This window comes from Drosophila suzukii, unplaced genomic scaffold (genome assembly GCF_043229965.1).
Source record: "Drosophila suzukii unplaced genomic scaffold, CBGP_Dsuzu_IsoJpt1.0 scf_7, whole genome shotgun sequence".
NCBI classification, from domain to species: domain Eukaryota; kingdom Metazoa; phylum Arthropoda; class Insecta; order Diptera; family Drosophilidae; genus Drosophila; species Drosophila suzukii.
Genome location: NW_027255939.1, coordinates 145,229 through 164,132, shown reverse-complemented (window position 1 = coordinate 164,132; position 18,904 = coordinate 145,229). Strand labels below are relative to the sequence as shown.

Here is an 18,904-nt window from a genome sequence, read left to right as displayed (position 1 = left end):
TCCTAATATCTCTTGGTTGGAGGGTAAGGACTCATTGACAATGATTCCTAGGACGCAAAATGATTTTATTGATGGTCTTGTTCAACTATCATTGCAGAAAGTTAATATTGGTCGCCTTCTTGACTCAATCTTTGTTTTTGATAGTAGCGATGCTGAAGCTAGTCGTATTTCGCCACTATCTTTACCTGAGGATTGTTATCATCCTACCCTTCAGATCTATATTAATGTATTTTTTAATAATCCTAGGACTGCAATAAATGTACAGCTGCAGTTGTGTTTTAAGAGGACTGATTACGGCAGACTAGTGGAATCTTTATCGACAGTAAGCTGGTCCTTTCTAGTTGACCTTCCTGTTGATGATGCAGATAGGTACTTTTATGAGGTCCTTTACCGTCTATTTGATGAACATTTCGCTCTTTCCTCCATGAAGAATTCTTACAGCTCTCCATGGTTTACCCGTCAACTATCTTATCTAAAAAATAAAAAACCAGACTATTTAAACGGTTCAAAATATCCGGCTTACAGACAGACTTCACCAAATATAGTTCAGCTAAGGTGGAATTTGTCCAGTACAATTCTGACTGTTACAAAAATTACCTATCTCGTTCCGTCAATTTTAAACGGAAATCTAACTGCCTCCCTCCTTCTCTTTTTCTCAATAATAATGTAGCATCTGATGATAATGATATTTCCAACTAATTCGCAGACTTTTTTCAATCGACATATACGAAATGCAATAGTGTCATTAATAAAGATTATCCATACCCACTATCTCATTTGAACTCTATCTTTAAGCCAGTGATTAATGTTTCCGATGTTCTTCAGAGTCTTGATACTCTCAAGCTCTCATTTTTACCGGGTCCTGACAGAATACCAAGTTGTATACTTAGGAATTGTTCATCTTATCTTGCTCTTCCCTTATCTGTCCCTAAGTCAATTTAGATTTCTATCCATATGGAAGGAATCCTTTATTATCCCATTGCTTAAAAAAGGGAACAAGTCCGATACCTCAAACTACCGTGGTATTGCTAAACTCAGTTCTATTCCTAAACTTTTCGAAAAAATTATTACCTGTCATTTGCAGCATCATTGCCGGTCTATTATTTCACCTTGTCAGCATGGCTTCACTAGATGTCGCTCCACTTCTACAAACCTACTTGAATTTACGTCATTAATTACTAGAGGTTTTCTGACACATCATCAAACTGATGTGATTTATACCGATTTCTCTAAAGCTTTTGATTCAGTGAACCATAGGATTCTTATTTATAAACTGTCCCTTTTAGGTTTTCCACCCAACCTACTAGAGAGGATATTTTCCTACCTTTCTAATAGAACTCAAATGGTCTGTTTTAATAATAAAATTTCCAAAATAATTAATGTAACTTCTGGAGTGCCACAGGGTAGCCATCTGGGACCTTTACTTTTTGGCTTAATGATTAATGATCTACCTTATGTTATAAAATCATCAACTGTTTTAATGTATGCAGATGATGTCAAGCTATGTTTACCCATGTGTTTACCTAATTCATATAATGACCTTCAATTAGATCTTGATTGTTTGTATAGCTGGTGCATGATTAACAGGCTGAACTTGAACTATTCTAAATGTAACTTTATGACCTTTTATCGTTGTAATCCACCTCTGTATTCTTATTCTATCGGAAATAACGCCCTTGAACGTATTTTTTCTGTTCAGGATCTTTGCGTTTTATTTGATCATAAACTTAGTTTTAAAGACCATATATCTACTATAGCTAACAAAGCCAGAAGTCTCCTGGCGTTTATGAAGCGTTGGTCAAGGGAGTTTGATGATCCATACACAACAAAGCTTTTGCATGTTTCTCTTGTTCGTCCGTCAATGGAATATTGCTCACCTCATATTAGCTGTTACCAAAATATGTTAGAGTCCGTTCAAAAACAATTCCTTTTATTTGCTTTGAGAGGTTTAAACTGGGACACAGGAAGTCGTTTGCCCTCTTATCATGCGAGGTTGCGCCTGCTGGACTTACCAACCCTGAACCATCGTAGAAAGTGTCATGGAGTTATGTTTTTGCATAAATTAATTAATGGTGATGTCGACTCTCCTTTCCTTCTTAGTTCCCTCAACTGGAATTTACCCTGTAGAACAGTTCGTCGTTTTCGTCCGTTGTCCCTGCCAGTTTGTAGATCCAATTATGCCCTTCATGATCCTTTTCGTGTTCTTTGTAATGACTATAATGCACTGTGTCACGTCTTACTGTTTGATAGCCCTAATGCAACTAATTATGATAAACTTATGTATTTACTATCTTCGAATAATTTGTAAATTTCTATGTTACTAACCATTCTATGAGAGCATTTAAACTGTCTATTTTTATGTCGTCTTTTTCCATGTCCGCGATTTCGTTTACTTGCCCAAATCGGTTTAGGACTCCGCGCGTAACAAGCATTGCTTGGTGTCGTAAGGGCCACTTGTTTGTACTGACCATAGTGCATCAACGTCCAAGAAATAAGCGAGATCTTTACAATTACCGCAACGTTATTCCACTACTCGCACCTCACATATGCACATATCTACAGAGAACCTACATACGAACGAGTATATCGATATTTTCGCCAGTGCACAGTGGGTCAAGGGATCACAAAAAATGTTTCCTTAAAACAAACAAAATTAAAGTCCGTAATTCTTTACATAAGTCCGACCATCCGATATAATAAATATTTATTGACTCTGCCTATCCGTCAGTGTGACCGTATATATTTACAATCTTGATTGGTTCCTAAATTCTAATTTAATTTTAGCACGTTTCCTTACTTCTGAATTAAAATTTTAGCTTATTTTACGTCATGGCAACATCAGTAAAATCCGTCTTAACCCGATTTATGGCCACAGCCGACTGTCTGATTTACTTTTAGGCCACTGTGAACGCTCCAGCTTACGACATATGCTCCAACTGCATTATAGCTGCAGGCGAGAGCGCCGCAGACACGTAATCCATACTAAAATCCAAGTATTACCAAACGTACTCCACTTATAAAATGTTTGCCGCGCAGCTGATGGAACAAATCCAAAAAGGCTCCTCCTAAATACCTCAAGATCCAGTAACTCCTTCCCAAAATTCCACGTCATAGCTGCCGGCTCCCTCCTATCGACACAGATGTTTTCTCTGGAGATTATCTTCGCTGGCCGACTTTCCGAGACCTTTTCACAGCAATATACATAGACAATCCGAGTCTATCGCCCGTTGTAAAATTATTCCACTTAAATTCAAAAACAAGTGGCAAAGCTCATTCCATAGTTTCAAGATCCCTACTCACCAATGATGGCTTTCGCTCAGACTGGAATAACCTAACTGAGCGTTTCGAAAATAAGCGATTGCAGGTGAACAGTCGCCTGAAAACACTTTTTAATGTGCAATCCATAGCACAGGAGTCGGGAGCAGCCTTAAAGGAACTTCAACGCACTTTTCAAGGTTGCTTATCTTTCTTACAATTTTCCGGTGTTAATATTGAGAATTGGGCCTATCCTGGTTTATATGTGCTCGACAAAACTACCAAAGCTTATTCTCTTACTATGGGAGCAATCCATCCAAATTAAAACCGAAATTCCTACGTGGCTTGAGCTTGATTCCTATTTGACGGAGCGCCATCGAACTCTTGAGGCCGCCGATAGCTTCCGATCTGCCAATTTCCACCACGTCCAGTCCAAAGACACAAATCGAGTGGCAGAATTTCCAAAAATAAATTCCTTCAACACAAGGCTAGTTCCGATACTCAAAGGCAGCGATCTGTGTTTGAAAAAGAATCCCCCCGTGCGTATATGTCCACGCTTCCTACAAATGACGGTAGACGATCGCCTAGCATATATTCAAAGGAAGCAGTTGTGCTCCAATTGCTTTGCAAGCAGCCATCAATTCCGGGATTGAACAAGCGCTCACAACTGTCTCACTTGCCAAGATCGGCATTACACATTGCTGAATCGAAACAGCGGTCCTAGTACTCCGCCGATTCCATCCGACCCTCCAAGGCCATTATCCGCCTCAGTTCCACACACCATTTCGTCGGAGAATGTGTACGTCAAAAGGGCGTTTAATTTCTGGAGGCAGTTTTATCCAGATGTTTACATCTCGCGCGAGTTACCGCCTCAGCACTTACTCTCGGCGGTCCCCCACCGAAACCCTTACGGCAGTCAAACATCTAGTTACCGCCTCAGCACTTACCCTCGGCGGTCCCCCACCGAAACCCCTACGGCAGCCAAACATCTAGCAGGCAAATACATTGTTGGCAACAAAGTTGCTCTCCTGAATCAACGCGGACTAACTTCTTAAAGATAACTCGCGCTCGCACTGCCGTCCGCTCTCCATCTCTCCCCTAAGCCACAGCTCCGCTCTGGAGCGCTTAAGTTAAGTTAGGCTTAACTAGTTCATGTTTCAAAGTGTACTAATAAACACCTATGCACGTCGCGCAGAAAACCACAAAGTACCCCCGTGTTTTTGGGTTCCCTTTGTTCTTGGGACCTCAGCTATTTCAACGATCAAGCCACCCCGCCCCAACAGTCATATAAACTTAAAGAAAACATCACTACCTGTTTTCTGAGATCAATTTTATGTACATATTAATGCTCAAGACAATTCTCAAAAAAAGCCCAAATGGAAAAAATTTCAACTCGTGACTCTTCTAAACTTAACTCAAGACAATTCTCAAAAAGAGGCAGAACGGAAAAAATGTCAACTCGTGACTCTTCTAAAGTTGGTTGATTAGATAATTCCAAATCGGAGTCAGCTTTATGTGACCACTGTAAGTGCATTTTAAAAATATTAAAATTATTAAAGCTCATAGAACAAGTATTTTGCTTACATTCTATTTTAAGATTTTAAGATTTAGGAAATGATCAATTTTAAAATGAGATATTAGAATATCCTCATTCGCAAAGCGTTTGTGGCATCGGAAAAATTTAAACTTCATCTTGATTTGCTTTTTAGAATTCTGAAATTAGACTTAAAATTATTTACTTAAGTAGTCTCTTAAAGCAGTTTTTTTTGAAGACTTTTTATCAAAACTAGAATCTTTTTCAAAAAAATACTTTTGTATGAAAAACCATGGATCATAAGAGGCTTTAGGATATTCCAACGATAGTATTTGAAAGGACTTAAAGCATAATTCTAGGGCGTAAAGGAAGGACTTACACTTCACTAAGTTCTTATCAAAATATAAAAATAATTCTTTTATGTCATCTTCTGATACTCCCACGACAATGACAAAGGGCTGTATAGTAAATTCAGATGTATAACATTTACAGATGATGCGCTCTTTTTGGACCATGTACTCATTGATGGTTGTCAATCTTAAAACGAAACTCTCTTGAGAGTCTAGAATAGTCGCTCTTTTGATGAGTTTTTCTTTCCCGTTCTTGAAGTGCGCAGTAGATGGTAAATCCGCGCACAGAAGAATGCTGATTAAGTAATTCTGGGAATCTGGAATCAAAAAATTAAAAACAATTTACATAACACAGCACAATTTTGAACGCAGAAGCAACATTCTGTACTAATAAAAAAATTATTGATGTAGTTGCGCTTAAAATAATTTCAAAATAGTTACAAGTTAATTAAATAAGGACAGATTATAAAAATTAAAATATTTACCAATTTTCTTAAAACTGTTTGCTTGTTTAAGCAGCCCTTTACAAGCTTCGTTTTAAATGTTGTAGTCATAGAAATTGAAGATTTTATTTTTGAACGTCTCCCATTTCGAAAACAAAAACGAGCTTCTCCTCGGGTACCTCATTTCAAAATCAGGAATACATAAAACTGGATTGCAATTTCATATTTATTTTTTATTTCAATATTCAAGAACGCAACTAATTTTTGATCGGATCTCGCAAAAAATGAATGGGCACACTAGGGACTGAACTGCGTAAATGACAAAAGTACATAAACAAGAAGGAAGCAGCAAAGCCCCGTACAGAAGGGGAGTTACTCCCCTTGCGTTCTTGAATATTGAAATAAAAAATAAATATGAAATTGAAATCCAGTTTTATGTATTCCAGGGGAAAACTTCCAGATATTTGGTTTTTGAATGCTTCTAGGGTCATTCCTGGGTACATGTTACAGGTGCATTAAAAAAGAGTACACCCAGAAAGAGTTTAGTATGTTGCTTCCAGGTGCAATAAAAAAGAGTGCACCCAGAATGTGTTTAGGTTGTTACTTCCTGATGCATTAAAAAAGAGTACACCCAGAAGGTGTTTAGTATGTTGCTTCCAGGTGCGTTAGAAAAAAGTGCACCTAGAATGTGTTTAGTTTGTTACTTACTGTTACTACATCTTCCAGTTCATGTTATTTTTAAAACTCTTCGAGCTTCGCGTCACTTTTTGCACTCATTTTCACATATGAAACTTTGACACTACGCGATCAGATCGAAAGTGAATGGCTCCTGTCTAGAGCTGGGGCTACCATTCAATTATGTCAAAATATCAAATATCTACCATCTATTTCTCGCGTTGATATCGAGCCTTTTTTTCGATAGTAAACTTTATCTATTATATGTATTAAGTTAAACATTTTTGGAATTAAATATATTAAAATATTAGTTATAATAATATTAGAAAATATGTTAAAACCCTTTATAGACATATATGTTATATGTAAATGGCAAAACAATAATATGTGATTTCTTAAATAGGTTGTTGTTTAAAGAGTTCCTTATACTTTTTAATGTTTTGATTCAAATGAATACTTTAAATTTTTGGTCTAGCTTCAAACTATCAAAATTTTTTTAGCCCATTGCTTACATTATAGGAAAACACTTACACTTGTGTCAAAATTGCACAATTGTGGATATGTATAAGCGATCAGGTGTAGATTGGACTGTATGAAAAATCCAGACGTATTTCCGTATTCCGTTTCAGATTACATATGTATATAAGGACAGTTATTAATTTTCTATTTCTTCTTCCGATCTAAGCACAAAATGTGCTTGCTTGGAGAACTTCATTGTTAATTATAAATAATATTCAATTCGTTGTGTTTTTTGTTCATATGTACAATTTTTTATGTTTTGAAAATAGAAGCGTACGGTAGTATATGCGTTTCAGAGTATAAAAGGGTAATTATTAATTTACTATTTCTTTCTCCGATCTAAGCACAAAGGTTTTTTAATGTTTGCGATCGAAATGGGAAAAATTTTTCTTATATTTTTGTCTACACTACACTAAGTGAAAACTCTATTTGAATTAAGCAACATTTGTTCTTTTATAGCAAATATAATGAGTGCGACATATTATTGACTTGATATACATGATGATATACATCGCGACCGCTGAAGAGAGTGCACGTGTCTTGTGCGAGCTCCGCGAAAAATGCAAGAAAGTTGATAAATTAAATGCAAACAAAACACAAAACTAAACTGGTTTATTTCAAATAAGCGAAAAGACGCTAAAACCAAATAAAAAAACGGTTTCAACTCACTACATCGGTGTAATGACTTAAACTAGCACATAATTATTTTATCTTATAATAATAAATAAGTGCTACGCTAATAAAAGCTCAATGAGCTACGAACAGATAAAGAGCGACTCAGCTCCGCGAGCCGAAGAGATGGTTACTTTTCGTATGTCTCAACGCGTGATAGCGAAGTGCACAAAAGGACCCTACTGTCGGTCGATAGCCAAAGAGCACGATCTTGCTCACCATGCTTACTTACGGCTACCCCTACTCCGACGGCGTGGAGTCAACAATGCAAAACCCCCCCACCATCAGTTTCGAGCCCTGGCGCACCAACAACATGCAACGGTAAAACTTCTGCATCCGCACTAAATTTGCCAGCAACAACTACAGCTAAGACAAAAAAACCAACGACAACCACAGCTACGACTATTATTTCGGAATCGACTGGAACCGCAGATCTAAATACAACGGCAACAAGAACCACGACAACAAATCAAAACCAAAACAAAATTCAGCAAGCGGGTCCGGTACATCCATATCAAGCGTAGCCCGCAGAACACCGCGGTAGGTAACAAGTCAAAAACAAGGAAGAACGCTATAGTCGAGTACCTCGACTATCAGATACTCGTTACTCAGCTAAATGGAGATATGCAAGCAGCAAAGCGAGATTAAAATGCGCCACCTACCGGCGGTATACAGATTTAAGCGTTATGGGCGTTAGAGTGGGCGTGGCAAATTTTTTTTTGGATCAATCGATAGGTATTGACGAGACCAATACATTTAAGTTAAAAAAAAGTTTTTATCTAGCATAAAAATTTTGGGCGTCACAGGTTTTCGCGGTTTGTGGGTCACCATGCAACAAAGTATGATGGAACTCATGTCATTCATGAAAACGACCATGCAAACACTGGTTCAAAACCAGAACATGGTGTTACAGCTACTTGCAGCTAAGCAGTCTAAATAACAGATGGCAAATCTACGAATAACAAGGTGGAACGCCAATGGCGTTTCAAGGCACAACCTTCAAGTAACACAGTTCCTGAATGATAATCATATCGACATTATGCTACTGGTAGAGACGCACCTCACACACAAATACAATTTCAAATAAGAGGCTACACTTTCTACCGCGCAGACCATCCAGATGGTAAAGCCCACGGCGGAACCGGCATCCTAATCAGGGAACGCATCAAGCACCACTTTCACCAAAGGTTTTCAACTAGTTATGTGCAAGTCACGTCTATCAAAGTGCAGTCAGGCAACGGAAACCTCACCATAGCCGCTGTCTACTGCCCGCCTCGCTTTACAATTTCTGAAGGACAATTCATGGACTTCTACAACTTGCTTGGAGATCGCTTTATAGCTGCAGGGGACTATAATGCCAAACACACGCACTGGGGATCACGCCTTGTGACCCCCAAAGGAAGGCAATTATACAATGCAATCATAAAACCGAACAACAAATTCGACTATGTTTCCCCTGGCAGCCCCACATACTGGCCAACAGACCCCAGGAAAGTTCCAGACCTAATAGACTTTGCGGTGACAAAAAACATTCCCCGCAATATAAAAAGCGCCAAAGCGCTTTCGGACCTGTCGTCAGACCATTCGCCAGTGCTAATAACTCTTCTTCAAAGCACAAAAACCACAGATCACCCCCTCAGGCTGACGTCGCACAGAACCAACTGGTTAAAATATAAAAAGTATGTAAGCTCACACATCAAATTAACCCTTCATTTCAACATCGAAGCGGACATCGACTGCTCTACCGATGCTCTTGAAGAAGTATTCGTGGAGGCAGCTACTATCTCAACACCACAAGGGAGGGAAGTGCAAACCAACCACTTCAAAACTAATCTGCAAATAGAATGGTTAGTCCTAGAAAAGAGGCGACTGCGACGTGCCTGGCAAACCAACAGATCGCCGTCATCAAAACAACGTCTTAAGGAAGCCACTCGCTCACTAAATCGAGCTCTAAAGCAAGAAACAGAAAATGCACAGCTGCAGTACATTAAAAAACTATCGCCAACCAGTACAAAACATCCTCTGTGGAGGGCTCACCCAAATCTGAGCTCTCCAATCGAAACAGTCACTCCGATAAGAAACTCATCTGGCATCTGGGCCCGCAGCGACGAAGATAGAGCCGAAACTTTTGCTTTACATCTAAGAAACGCCTTCCAGCCGAACCCTGCCCCTGGTTCATTTTTCCTACCACAAGTCGAATCTGAATCTATTTCCCTACCACCATTGTTTCAGCCAAAGGAGATCGCGAAAGTCATTGGGGAACTGAAACCAAAAAAGGCCCCTGGCGGTGACCAAATAACCCCAAAAATGTTAATTGAACTTCCAAACTCTGCCATTGAGGTTATCTGTAAGCTCTTCAATGGGATTATAACTCTCGGCTACTATCCGAAAAAATGGAAAAAATCTATTATCATTATGATACCGAAGCCCGGAAAAGACCACACAATTCCGTCATCCTACAGACCAATTAGTCTATTATCGTGTCTGTCTAAGCTGTTCGAAAAATGCCTTCTAACTCGCATAACACCATATCTAGGAGCACACAATGTTATCCCTGCTCATCAATTTCGATTTCGTCAAAACCATGGAACAATCGAACAAGTTAACAGAATAACATCAGAAACACGCACAGCCTTTGAGCATCGGGAATACTGCAGCGCAATATTCCTCGATGTATCTCAAGCCTTCGATCGAGTATGGCTAGATGGCCTCATGCACAAAATCAAAACACACTTACCTGATTACACTCACAAGCTTCTTGAGTCGTATCTATACAACAGGACCTTCGCAGTAAGGTGCAATACAACAACATCCGACGACTACATTATCAAAGCTGGAGTCCCGCAGGGAAGCGCCCTAGGGCCTACTCTGTTCCTCCTATACACAGCGGATATTCCCACGAACGAGCAGCTAACAACATCTACGTTCGCTGACGACACCGCAATTTTAAGTCGCTCGAGGTGCCCAGGCCGAGCCACAACACAGCTAGCAGACCACCTCCTCGTAGTAGAGAGGTGGCTATCTGATTGGCGGATTAAAATAAATGAACAAAAATGTAAACACATAACGTTTACTCTCAACAGGCAAACATGCCCTCCACTATTATTGAATAATACGCAGATTCCCCAAGTCAACGATGTAACGTATCTCGGCGTCCACCTTGACAGACGACTAACCTGGAGAAGACACATCGAACGCAAGAAAGTACATCTAAAACTAAAGGCCAGCAGCTTCCACTGGATTCTTAACGCTCGTTCGCCCCTGCGTCTGGACTACAAGGTTTTGCTCTACAACTCCACTCTCAAGCCCATCTGGACATATGGCTCCCAGCTATGGGGGAACGCCAGCAGAAGCAACATAGACATTATACAGCGCGCTCAATCGAAAATCCTGCGAACTATCACTGGGGCACCATGGTATATTCGCAACCAAAACATCCACAGGGATCTAAGCATTCTTACCGTAAAAGATGAAATAGACAATCAAAAAGCGTCCTACAACGAAAAACTCTCTGTGCACCCCAATCGCCTCGCAAGAGGCTTGACTTGGGTTTCCAGCCGATCCCGTCTACAACGCAACGACCTGCCAAACCCTTTAGCAAAACATCAGTCATATGACTGTGACTTAGATTAATTAGTCTACGATTTGATACACTTATTGTTAGGATCCAAAGGAAGAAGATTCAATAAATAAATAGCAAAGCATTTAAAAAAAAAAAAATAAAAAAATATTATTGACTTAAGCACAAACTGTACTTGTTGATATACTTTTTATTTTTGAAGTTTTTTACTATTAATGAGAACAATTCATTCCTATTTTAAGGATACTAAAACCTGATTTTTCTTGAGTCAAAAACATTTTCGGATAGTTTGGGTTTTAAGAATGATTTATTCTTAATTCAAGAACGCGCAGCATATTCATCAGCAAACATAAGAAGTGTGTTATATTATTGACTTAAGCACAAACTGTACTTTTCTTATTATTTCTTTTTGAAGTTTTGTAGTACTAATGAGAAAAATTCATTCCTATTGTAGACGGCACTTTCTTGTTCGGCGGTCGCAGCAAAAGTGATCTTTATTGTGTGGATTTGTACAGGCTTAACCTATGTTACAAGCGTTGGGGGTACACAGTATGAGGGAGTGAGACAAGCATAGTGTTTCTTAAGAGTAACAGGGATGTATGTATGTGTTTAATAATAGTGTGACCTAACTTAATGTAGAACAGATGCTTAGTGATATGTATGTGTGTGTGTGTGTGTGTGTCTGCTTGCTACAGTATGTGTTTAATAATAGTGTGACCTAACTTAATGTAGAACAGATGCTTAGTGATATGTATGTGTGTGTGTGTGTGTGTGTCTGCTTGCTACAATTCGGCCATCCTGACCAGAGAGCTCCTGATCTCTTAACTATTTGCATTATTAATCCATGGTCGTATATTTGCTACTGCCCAAACTCCCTTATAAGGAAGCCTCGACTGTTGAAAACCTTCAACGTCCTCCAAGACATACCTATCATTACGAAGAACCTTTGTCACTCTGTAAGGGCCTTTGAATTTTGGAATTAGTTTTTTGTATACGCCTACATGAGAATCGAAGTTTTTGATCATTACTAAATCGTCCGTCTGGTATTCTTTAGCAATCTTTCTCTTAAGGTCTGTGCGTAACTTATTGTATTCTTGCAGCTTCTCGATGCTCTGAGTAGCTTTTTCTCTAATTACTTCTAAATTCCTACTTTCTCTATCTTTATTTAACTCTTCTAATTTCTCTTTTAAGCTATCTATAACTTTTCCTTTTTGAGACACTCCGAATAAGACTTGACTTGGGTGCTGACTAACTGATCTTTGAATCGTATTATTAAGTGCGTGTTCAACTGTTTCTAAAACTGTATCCCAGAACAATCCCTTGTCTGGATCAGTCAATTTAGCGATCATGGGGCCTATGCTTCTATTAACTCTTTCGACTTGCCCATTAGCCTGCGGCGATCCAGTGGCTATCTTAATGTGTTTCACTTCGTTTTCCTCTAAGAAGTCATGAAATTCTTTAGATGTGAAGCATGTCCCACGGTCTGAAATCACGCATCGCGGCCTACTATACGACCTGAAATAGTCCTTTAATGCTACTATTGCTTCCCTAGACTTTGTAGTTTTTGCCGGATAAAGTCTTACAAACTTTGTAAATGCGTCTATAATCACCAGTACGTGTTTGTTAGCTCTACTCTTGTCTACCGGGCCATAATGGTCTATGTGTATGACATCAAAGGGAATGCTTACTTTGGGGATGCTATGAAGGAAACCTTCGTCTTTACCAGACTTATCAGAATAGGCGATACATTTCAAACAATTATTAATGTGCCGCTTGCATTTTTCACGAACTTTGGGGAACCAGTAACTTTTTGAGACAACTTCTACCATCTTATCTATTCCAACATGTCCTAACTGATCATGGTAACTAAAAAGAACGTGGCTTTCCATTTCGCTTGGCACATAAAATAAAAGACCATTCTTATCCTTTTTTCTGTAAATTATTCCATTCCGCATCTCATAATCCTTTAATTCTGTTTCCTGAAGTTTCTCAGCTATACTTTTAATTTTCTCATCTCTACTTTGACATATAACTAAGTTTTCTTCAAATGAATTAGAATCGATTGACAGTATGTGTGTGTTCCTGCTAAGTGCATCGACATGTTGCATACGCTTACCGGATCTATGTTCTAAAGTGTAGTCATAATCTTGAAGAAAAAGTGCCCACCTGGCAATTCTTGGGCATAATTCCTTTTTATTTAACGCCAGGGTAAGAGCACTACAATCTGTAACTATTTTGAACTGTATTCCTTGAAGATAGATTCTAAAGCGTTGTAACGAGTAAACTACAGCGAGCGTTTCTAATTCAAAACTGTGGTACTTCGCCTCCACATCCGTCGTGCGTTTGGAAAAATAGAATACGGGGTGAAACTTACTATCTTTCTTTTTCTGCATTAAAATTGAACCAAAACCTAGGGCGCTAGCATCGCAATGTAACTCTGTTGGGTCTTTTGGATTGTATAAGGCCAGAATAGGGGCTTCCAAAAGATTTACTTTTAATATTTCAAAACACTCTAACTCTTTCGCACCAAATTCGAACTTTCTGTCCTTTCTTACAAGATCATACAACGGCTTTGCTTTTGTTGAGAAATCTTTGACAAAGCGTCTGAAATAGGAGCACAGTCCAAGAAAACTTTGAACCTCATGCGCTTTTGTCGGTACAGGGAAGTCTTTTACTGCTTGCATACCTTTCGAATCAGGTTTAATACCCTCTCCCGATATTATATATCCTAAATGCTTTATTTCTCTTTGAAGGAATTCACACTTGTCTAACCTAAGCTCAAGCTTGTTATCTACCAGTCGTTTAAATACCTCCGTTAATATCTCCATATGACTCTTACTATCTTTCGTTGCTATTAAAATATCATCCATATAAATTAAAACCTTATCTTCTTTAACCAAATCGGCAAAGATTTTGTTCACAAATCTTTGAAAAACTGCTGGTGCGTTTCGTAAACCAAACGGCATTCTAAGCCATTCATACTGACCCATAGGTGTTGTAAAAGCGGTATACTTGATTGAATCCTCATGCATGTGCACGTGAAAGAACCCATTTTTAAGGTCTAACTTGGTAAAAATAGTTTTTTCAGACAGTTTATCAATAAGGTCATCTATTAAGGGGGTAGGGTAGTTATCTTTAAGCATGTTTTTGTTAAGGGTTCGGTAATCTACGCACATTCTTAATTCTCCAGACTTTTTCTTTACTAGAACTATAGGTGATGCATACTCAGACTCGCTTACTCGAATAATACCGTTTTTTATGTAATCGTCTAGTAAATTTTGAACTTGACTTTTCTCTGCGTATGATAGACGCCTTGGAGGGTAATTGAACGGTTTAGTTGTATCAAAATTGAGTTTCATTTCCCATTTTACTAAGGGGATCTCCGGCCGTTCCGGTTTCGTATAAAACTTATCAAAAATATCTATCAGTTTTTTTCTTAACGCAAACTCACACTTATCGCTAACATTTAACAGGTTGCATTCGGCTGGATCAGGGTATTCAATTGACATAATTTCTGACTCGAAATGATCGCTCGGCTGGACACTTAAATTTTGACTTGACTCTATCATTTTACACGAATCACTTTGTGTTTCTTTGTAACCACAATAAACCTTAATACTATCATTTAGACAATCATCTTTCTCACAGCTATCAGTAGCACAATCGTTTCTAATCTGACCAACATTTGAGCAATAAATTCTAAAACTGCTATCCTTCTCACTATTACTATCATCTGAGCGATCATTTGCAAAGTAACTATCTTTTGAACAAATATCCTGTAAACGATCATCAACCCCACTGTCATTTAAACGATCATCAGCACAACTATCATTTGAACGATCATTAGCAAAACTATCATTTGAACAATCATTAGCAAAACTATCATTTGAACAATCATTAGCAAAACTATCATTTGAACAATCATTAGCAAAACTATCATTTGAACAATCATTAGCAAAACTATCATTTGAACAATCATTAGCAAAACTATCATTTGAACAATCATTAGCAAAACTATCATTTGAACAATCATTAGCAAAACTATCATTTGAACAATCATTTTCCCTAACAATCTTAAAGTTACAAATGTTCATAAAATCTCTTCCCAAAACAGTGCTATATGCCATCGATTTGTTTGCCACAATTAGTAATTCGAAATTAAACTTTACTTTATTCATAATAACAAAACATGACATCTTTCCATGTATATCTAAAGGGCTGTGGTTCAAGCCAAAGTAATGCGAAAAGTTGTTTTCATTAACGTTAATGATGTTACTACTTAGAATGTTTTCAACACAGGATAACTTCGTAAAACTAATTGGACTCCCAGAATCGATTAGGCATTCTGTAAATAGGCACTGATTAGGCTGTGAATTAAAGTAAATTTTAAACGGTCTCACATATTCATTTTTGGTTGCGTTCTTCTTCTCGTTGCAATGAGATATTAGGTGCTCCAAGCTTCCACAACCGTAGCAAGCGCCGTACGCGCGCTTAGGCTTGCGGCAGTCGGCCGCGAAATGGCCCACGGAGTTACAGTTGAAGCATCTTACAGCGGGTCCGGGCTGATTTCCGGAAACGTCTTTGTGGCGTCCAAATGCGAGAGATGGTTTCCGCAATGTTACTTTGGAGAATGCCTGCAACAGCTGGGCAGACGAATTAAAACAGTGCATGTGTGCCTGTTGCCGTAGAAGAGTATCCGGTATTCCTTCGATGATACTGTCGATTAATTCCTCGTCGTCTATCCGGATGTGTGCAGCCAACAGGGTCTTGTCGTTGAAGTACGTAGCAAAGTCTTCAGCTGGTTGCCACTTTCGCTCCTGGAACTTGCGTCCGGACATTATCTTGCTCTCTTTTGACTGAAAAGCCTCTGCGAGTTGAGTTAACAGGTCCTGGACTGGCAAGGACAGAAAGTTCTCAGAAGAGTGCAACCAAATTTGAGCGCGGTCTTTCAACTTTGACATAACCAGTATGCGCGTTATGTCTTCACTCAGCTTGTACATTTTTATGATCGCGTTGAGCTGTGCGATCCACGTGTTAACTGGCACTTTGCTGTTAACAGCACCGTCGAAAGGTGGAAGCATTTCCTTAACCATGGTCACCAAAGAATTGTTGTTAAAAATGGCTGTATTAGGCCTGGCAGCCTCTGCAACAATATTCTCCAAATCCGATAGGGTGACATTGGTTTGATTTGGTGTGGAAACATTGTTCTGGATTTCTGGCAAATTGCTCGTCGAAGGTGCGGTCACTCTATTCAATGGCTGACGCCGGGAAACTTCCAATTTGAGAAACTCATTTTCCAATTGGACGACTTCTAAATGGCGCTTCAGAGATTCCAATTGCATGGAAATTTCTGGAACGCACATGTTGTTGTTGGCGGTTTCGTCGTTGTTTTGGGCATCCAGCGATGTAGCCCCGACATCGTCCTGATCGGTTCCTTGAACTGCAGCACTATTTGACCTTTCCTCAGGCCCAGCTTCAATGTCGGTCATGTCCTTCGGGTCCAGTACTGGACAATCTCCTCGGGCTTCGGGGGGCACACCATTCAACCGCGCTGCTAGTGTTGCCTTGGTGCCGCTTTTCGGCAACCCAAGTTTTTCCAGCCAACATCGAAGTTCTGATGCTGTGTAGTTGTCTGCAGCGATGGTGTCCATGATTACGCACAATTTTAAATAACTCAAGTAATAGCTTTTGCTTTATTTTGCTCGTAGGCAGAGTTAGGGACGCGAGAAAAAATTTTTCGCGGTAATCCCACTTCTGAAATTGTAGACGGCACTTTCTTGTTCGGCGGTCGCAGCAAAAGTGATCTTTATTGTGTGGATTTGTACAGGCTTAACCTATGTTACAAGCGTTGGGGGTACACAGTATGAGGGAGTGAGACAAGCATAGTGTTTCTTAAGAGTAACAGGGATGTATGTATGTGTTTAATAATAGTGTGACCTAACTTAATGTAGAACAGATGCTTAGTGATATGTATGTGTGTGTGTGTGTGTGTGTCTGCTTGCTACAGTATGTGTTTAATAATAGTGTGACCTAACTTAATGTAGAACAGATGCTTAGTGATATGTATGTGTGTGTGTGTGTGTGTGTCTGCTTGCTACACTATTTTAAGAATACTAAAACCTAATTTTCTGAAATTAAGTACTTTTCAAGAACGCGCAACATACTCATTCTTAAAAGAAGCCCAAAAAACACTATCCGAAATATGAAATCATCTAGGATGCGTTCTTTTCTGAGTGTATAGTCATCCCGATCAAGAAAATATATATATATATATATATATATATATATATATATATCTCCCTGTTACATACTTTCCGACGAATCTAGTATACCCTTTTACTCCACGAGAAACGGGTTTAAATATTTTTGAGGAATATGTGGGTTGAATAGTAGCACTGAAATTTATTTTGTATGTCACTGGATGTGTTTTAAGTGTGCAATTGTGTGCAAAAGAAACTAGAATATTGTCGCGCAACAGATAAAGGAATTGAATACAAATAATAAATGCCGTTGCGTCGGACTAATCATTTTTGGTTCTGGGCAATATATCATACAGAAAGCTAATCTAAAACAAGGAAGGACGCTATAGTCGAGCACCGCGACTATCAGATACCCGTTACTCAGCTAAAGGGACAAAAGGGAAATGGAGATATATACCCGTGATCTCACAATATGGTTATGACAGATATATGCGTTATGGACGTTAGAGTGGGCGTGGCAAACTTTTTTCGATCAATCGATAGGTATTGACGAGACCAAAACATTTCAGTTCAAATTTTTTTATCTAGCATGAAAATTGTTGGCGCCGCAGGTTTGGTGGGCTTGTGGGCGTTAAAGTGGGCGTGGCAAACTTTTTTTGGGTCAATCGATAGGTATTGATGAGAACATTACCTTTCAGTTAAAATTTTTATTCTAGCATCAAAACTGTAGGAGCCACAGTTTTGGGAGGTTTGTGGGCGTTAGAGTGGGCGTGGCACTCTACTGAAACAAACTTGCGCTGCGCAGGAATCTCAGGAATCTGCGTGCCTAATCCCAGTATTGTAACTCTCATAGTTTCCGAGATCTCAGCGTTCATACGGACAGACGGACAGACGGACATGGCTAGATCGACTCGGCTAGTGATCCTGATCAAGAATATATATACTTTATGGGGTCGGAAACGCTTCCTTCTGCCTGTTACATACTTTCCGACGAATCTAGTATACCCTTTTACTCTACGAGTAACGGGTATAAAAATATTCGAGTATATATCCAAGTTTACACTTAAGCAATATAACTAAAATCCATAAAAATGTTCTCAACATTTTTATTTGTAAAATTATTTCTTTATATTAAAAAATATCCAAGTTTATATTTAAGTTTTCACTTTTGCAACATAACTAAAAACTATAAAAATGTGTTCCAAATTTGTATGTGTAACATTTATACTTTGGCTTACCGATTTTAAGGAATAAAAATGCATTCAGTGGGTATACATTCCGCAATGGCCATTAAGCGGCAAAGAAAACGACGAGATGAACAAAAAAGAGCACGAGAAAGGCGTTATAGCACGCAAAGTTCCGAGAGTGGCGAAACATTTCATTCACCAACGGGATCCGTGAGACGCAAATATCATCTTCCCCATCATGCAATAAAGCCCGGAACTGGAATGCTTGACAGCCAGGTTAACTTTTGGAATATAAAAATATAATCATTAATTAACTGAATTTATTATTAAAATATAGGTAGTTACTAGTATTGGAATGTTGCATATTGGAATTGTGTTCGTTGTATTTGGAGTTTTTCTTTGCGGAGCTGGTATTATTCCAGATGAAACTATGTCTTGGAATGTATTTAGTATGTAGTTATTATCAAATATCTATGTTTAATTTTATAT

At 38.8% G+C, this 18,904-nt stretch overlaps 2 protein-coding genes across 14 annotated transcripts in view; one reads left to right on the top strand and one right to left on the bottom strand.

Moving 5' to 3' along the window:
* LOC108013786 (uncharacterized) overlaps window positions 1-18,904 on the top strand; it is a 477,552-nt gene that overhangs the window by 423,317 nt on the left and 35,331 nt on the right. For 6 of the 13 annotated variants that reach the window (XM_070999381.1, XM_070999385.1, XM_070999383.1 and 3 more), the window contains 2 exons: window positions 18,477-18,691; window positions 18,753-18,864. The exons of 5 other annotated variants lie outside the window; for them this stretch is intronic. In XM_070999381.1, coding sequence (XP_070855482.1) covers window positions 18,477-18,691; window positions 18,753-18,864 — 327 coding nt within the window. Of the gene's footprint in view, window positions 1-11,482; window positions 11,626-18,476; window positions 18,692-18,752; window positions 18,865-18,904 lie in introns of those variants that run through there. 2 more of the 13 variants (XM_070999391.1, XM_070999392.1) reach the window with 2 other exon arrangements.
* LOC118878427 (uncharacterized) lies at window positions 15,052-17,004 on the bottom strand. Its single transcript, XM_036821401.3, has 2 exons — window positions 15,429-17,004; window positions 15,052-15,373 (listed from the first exon to the last, which is right to left on the bottom strand). Exons 1-2 carry the CDS (start codon window positions 16,677-16,679, stop codon window positions 15,365-15,367), a joined length of 1,260 nt encoding a protein of 419 aa, XP_036677296.2. The 5' UTR covers window positions 16,680-17,004; the 3' UTR covers window positions 15,052-15,364.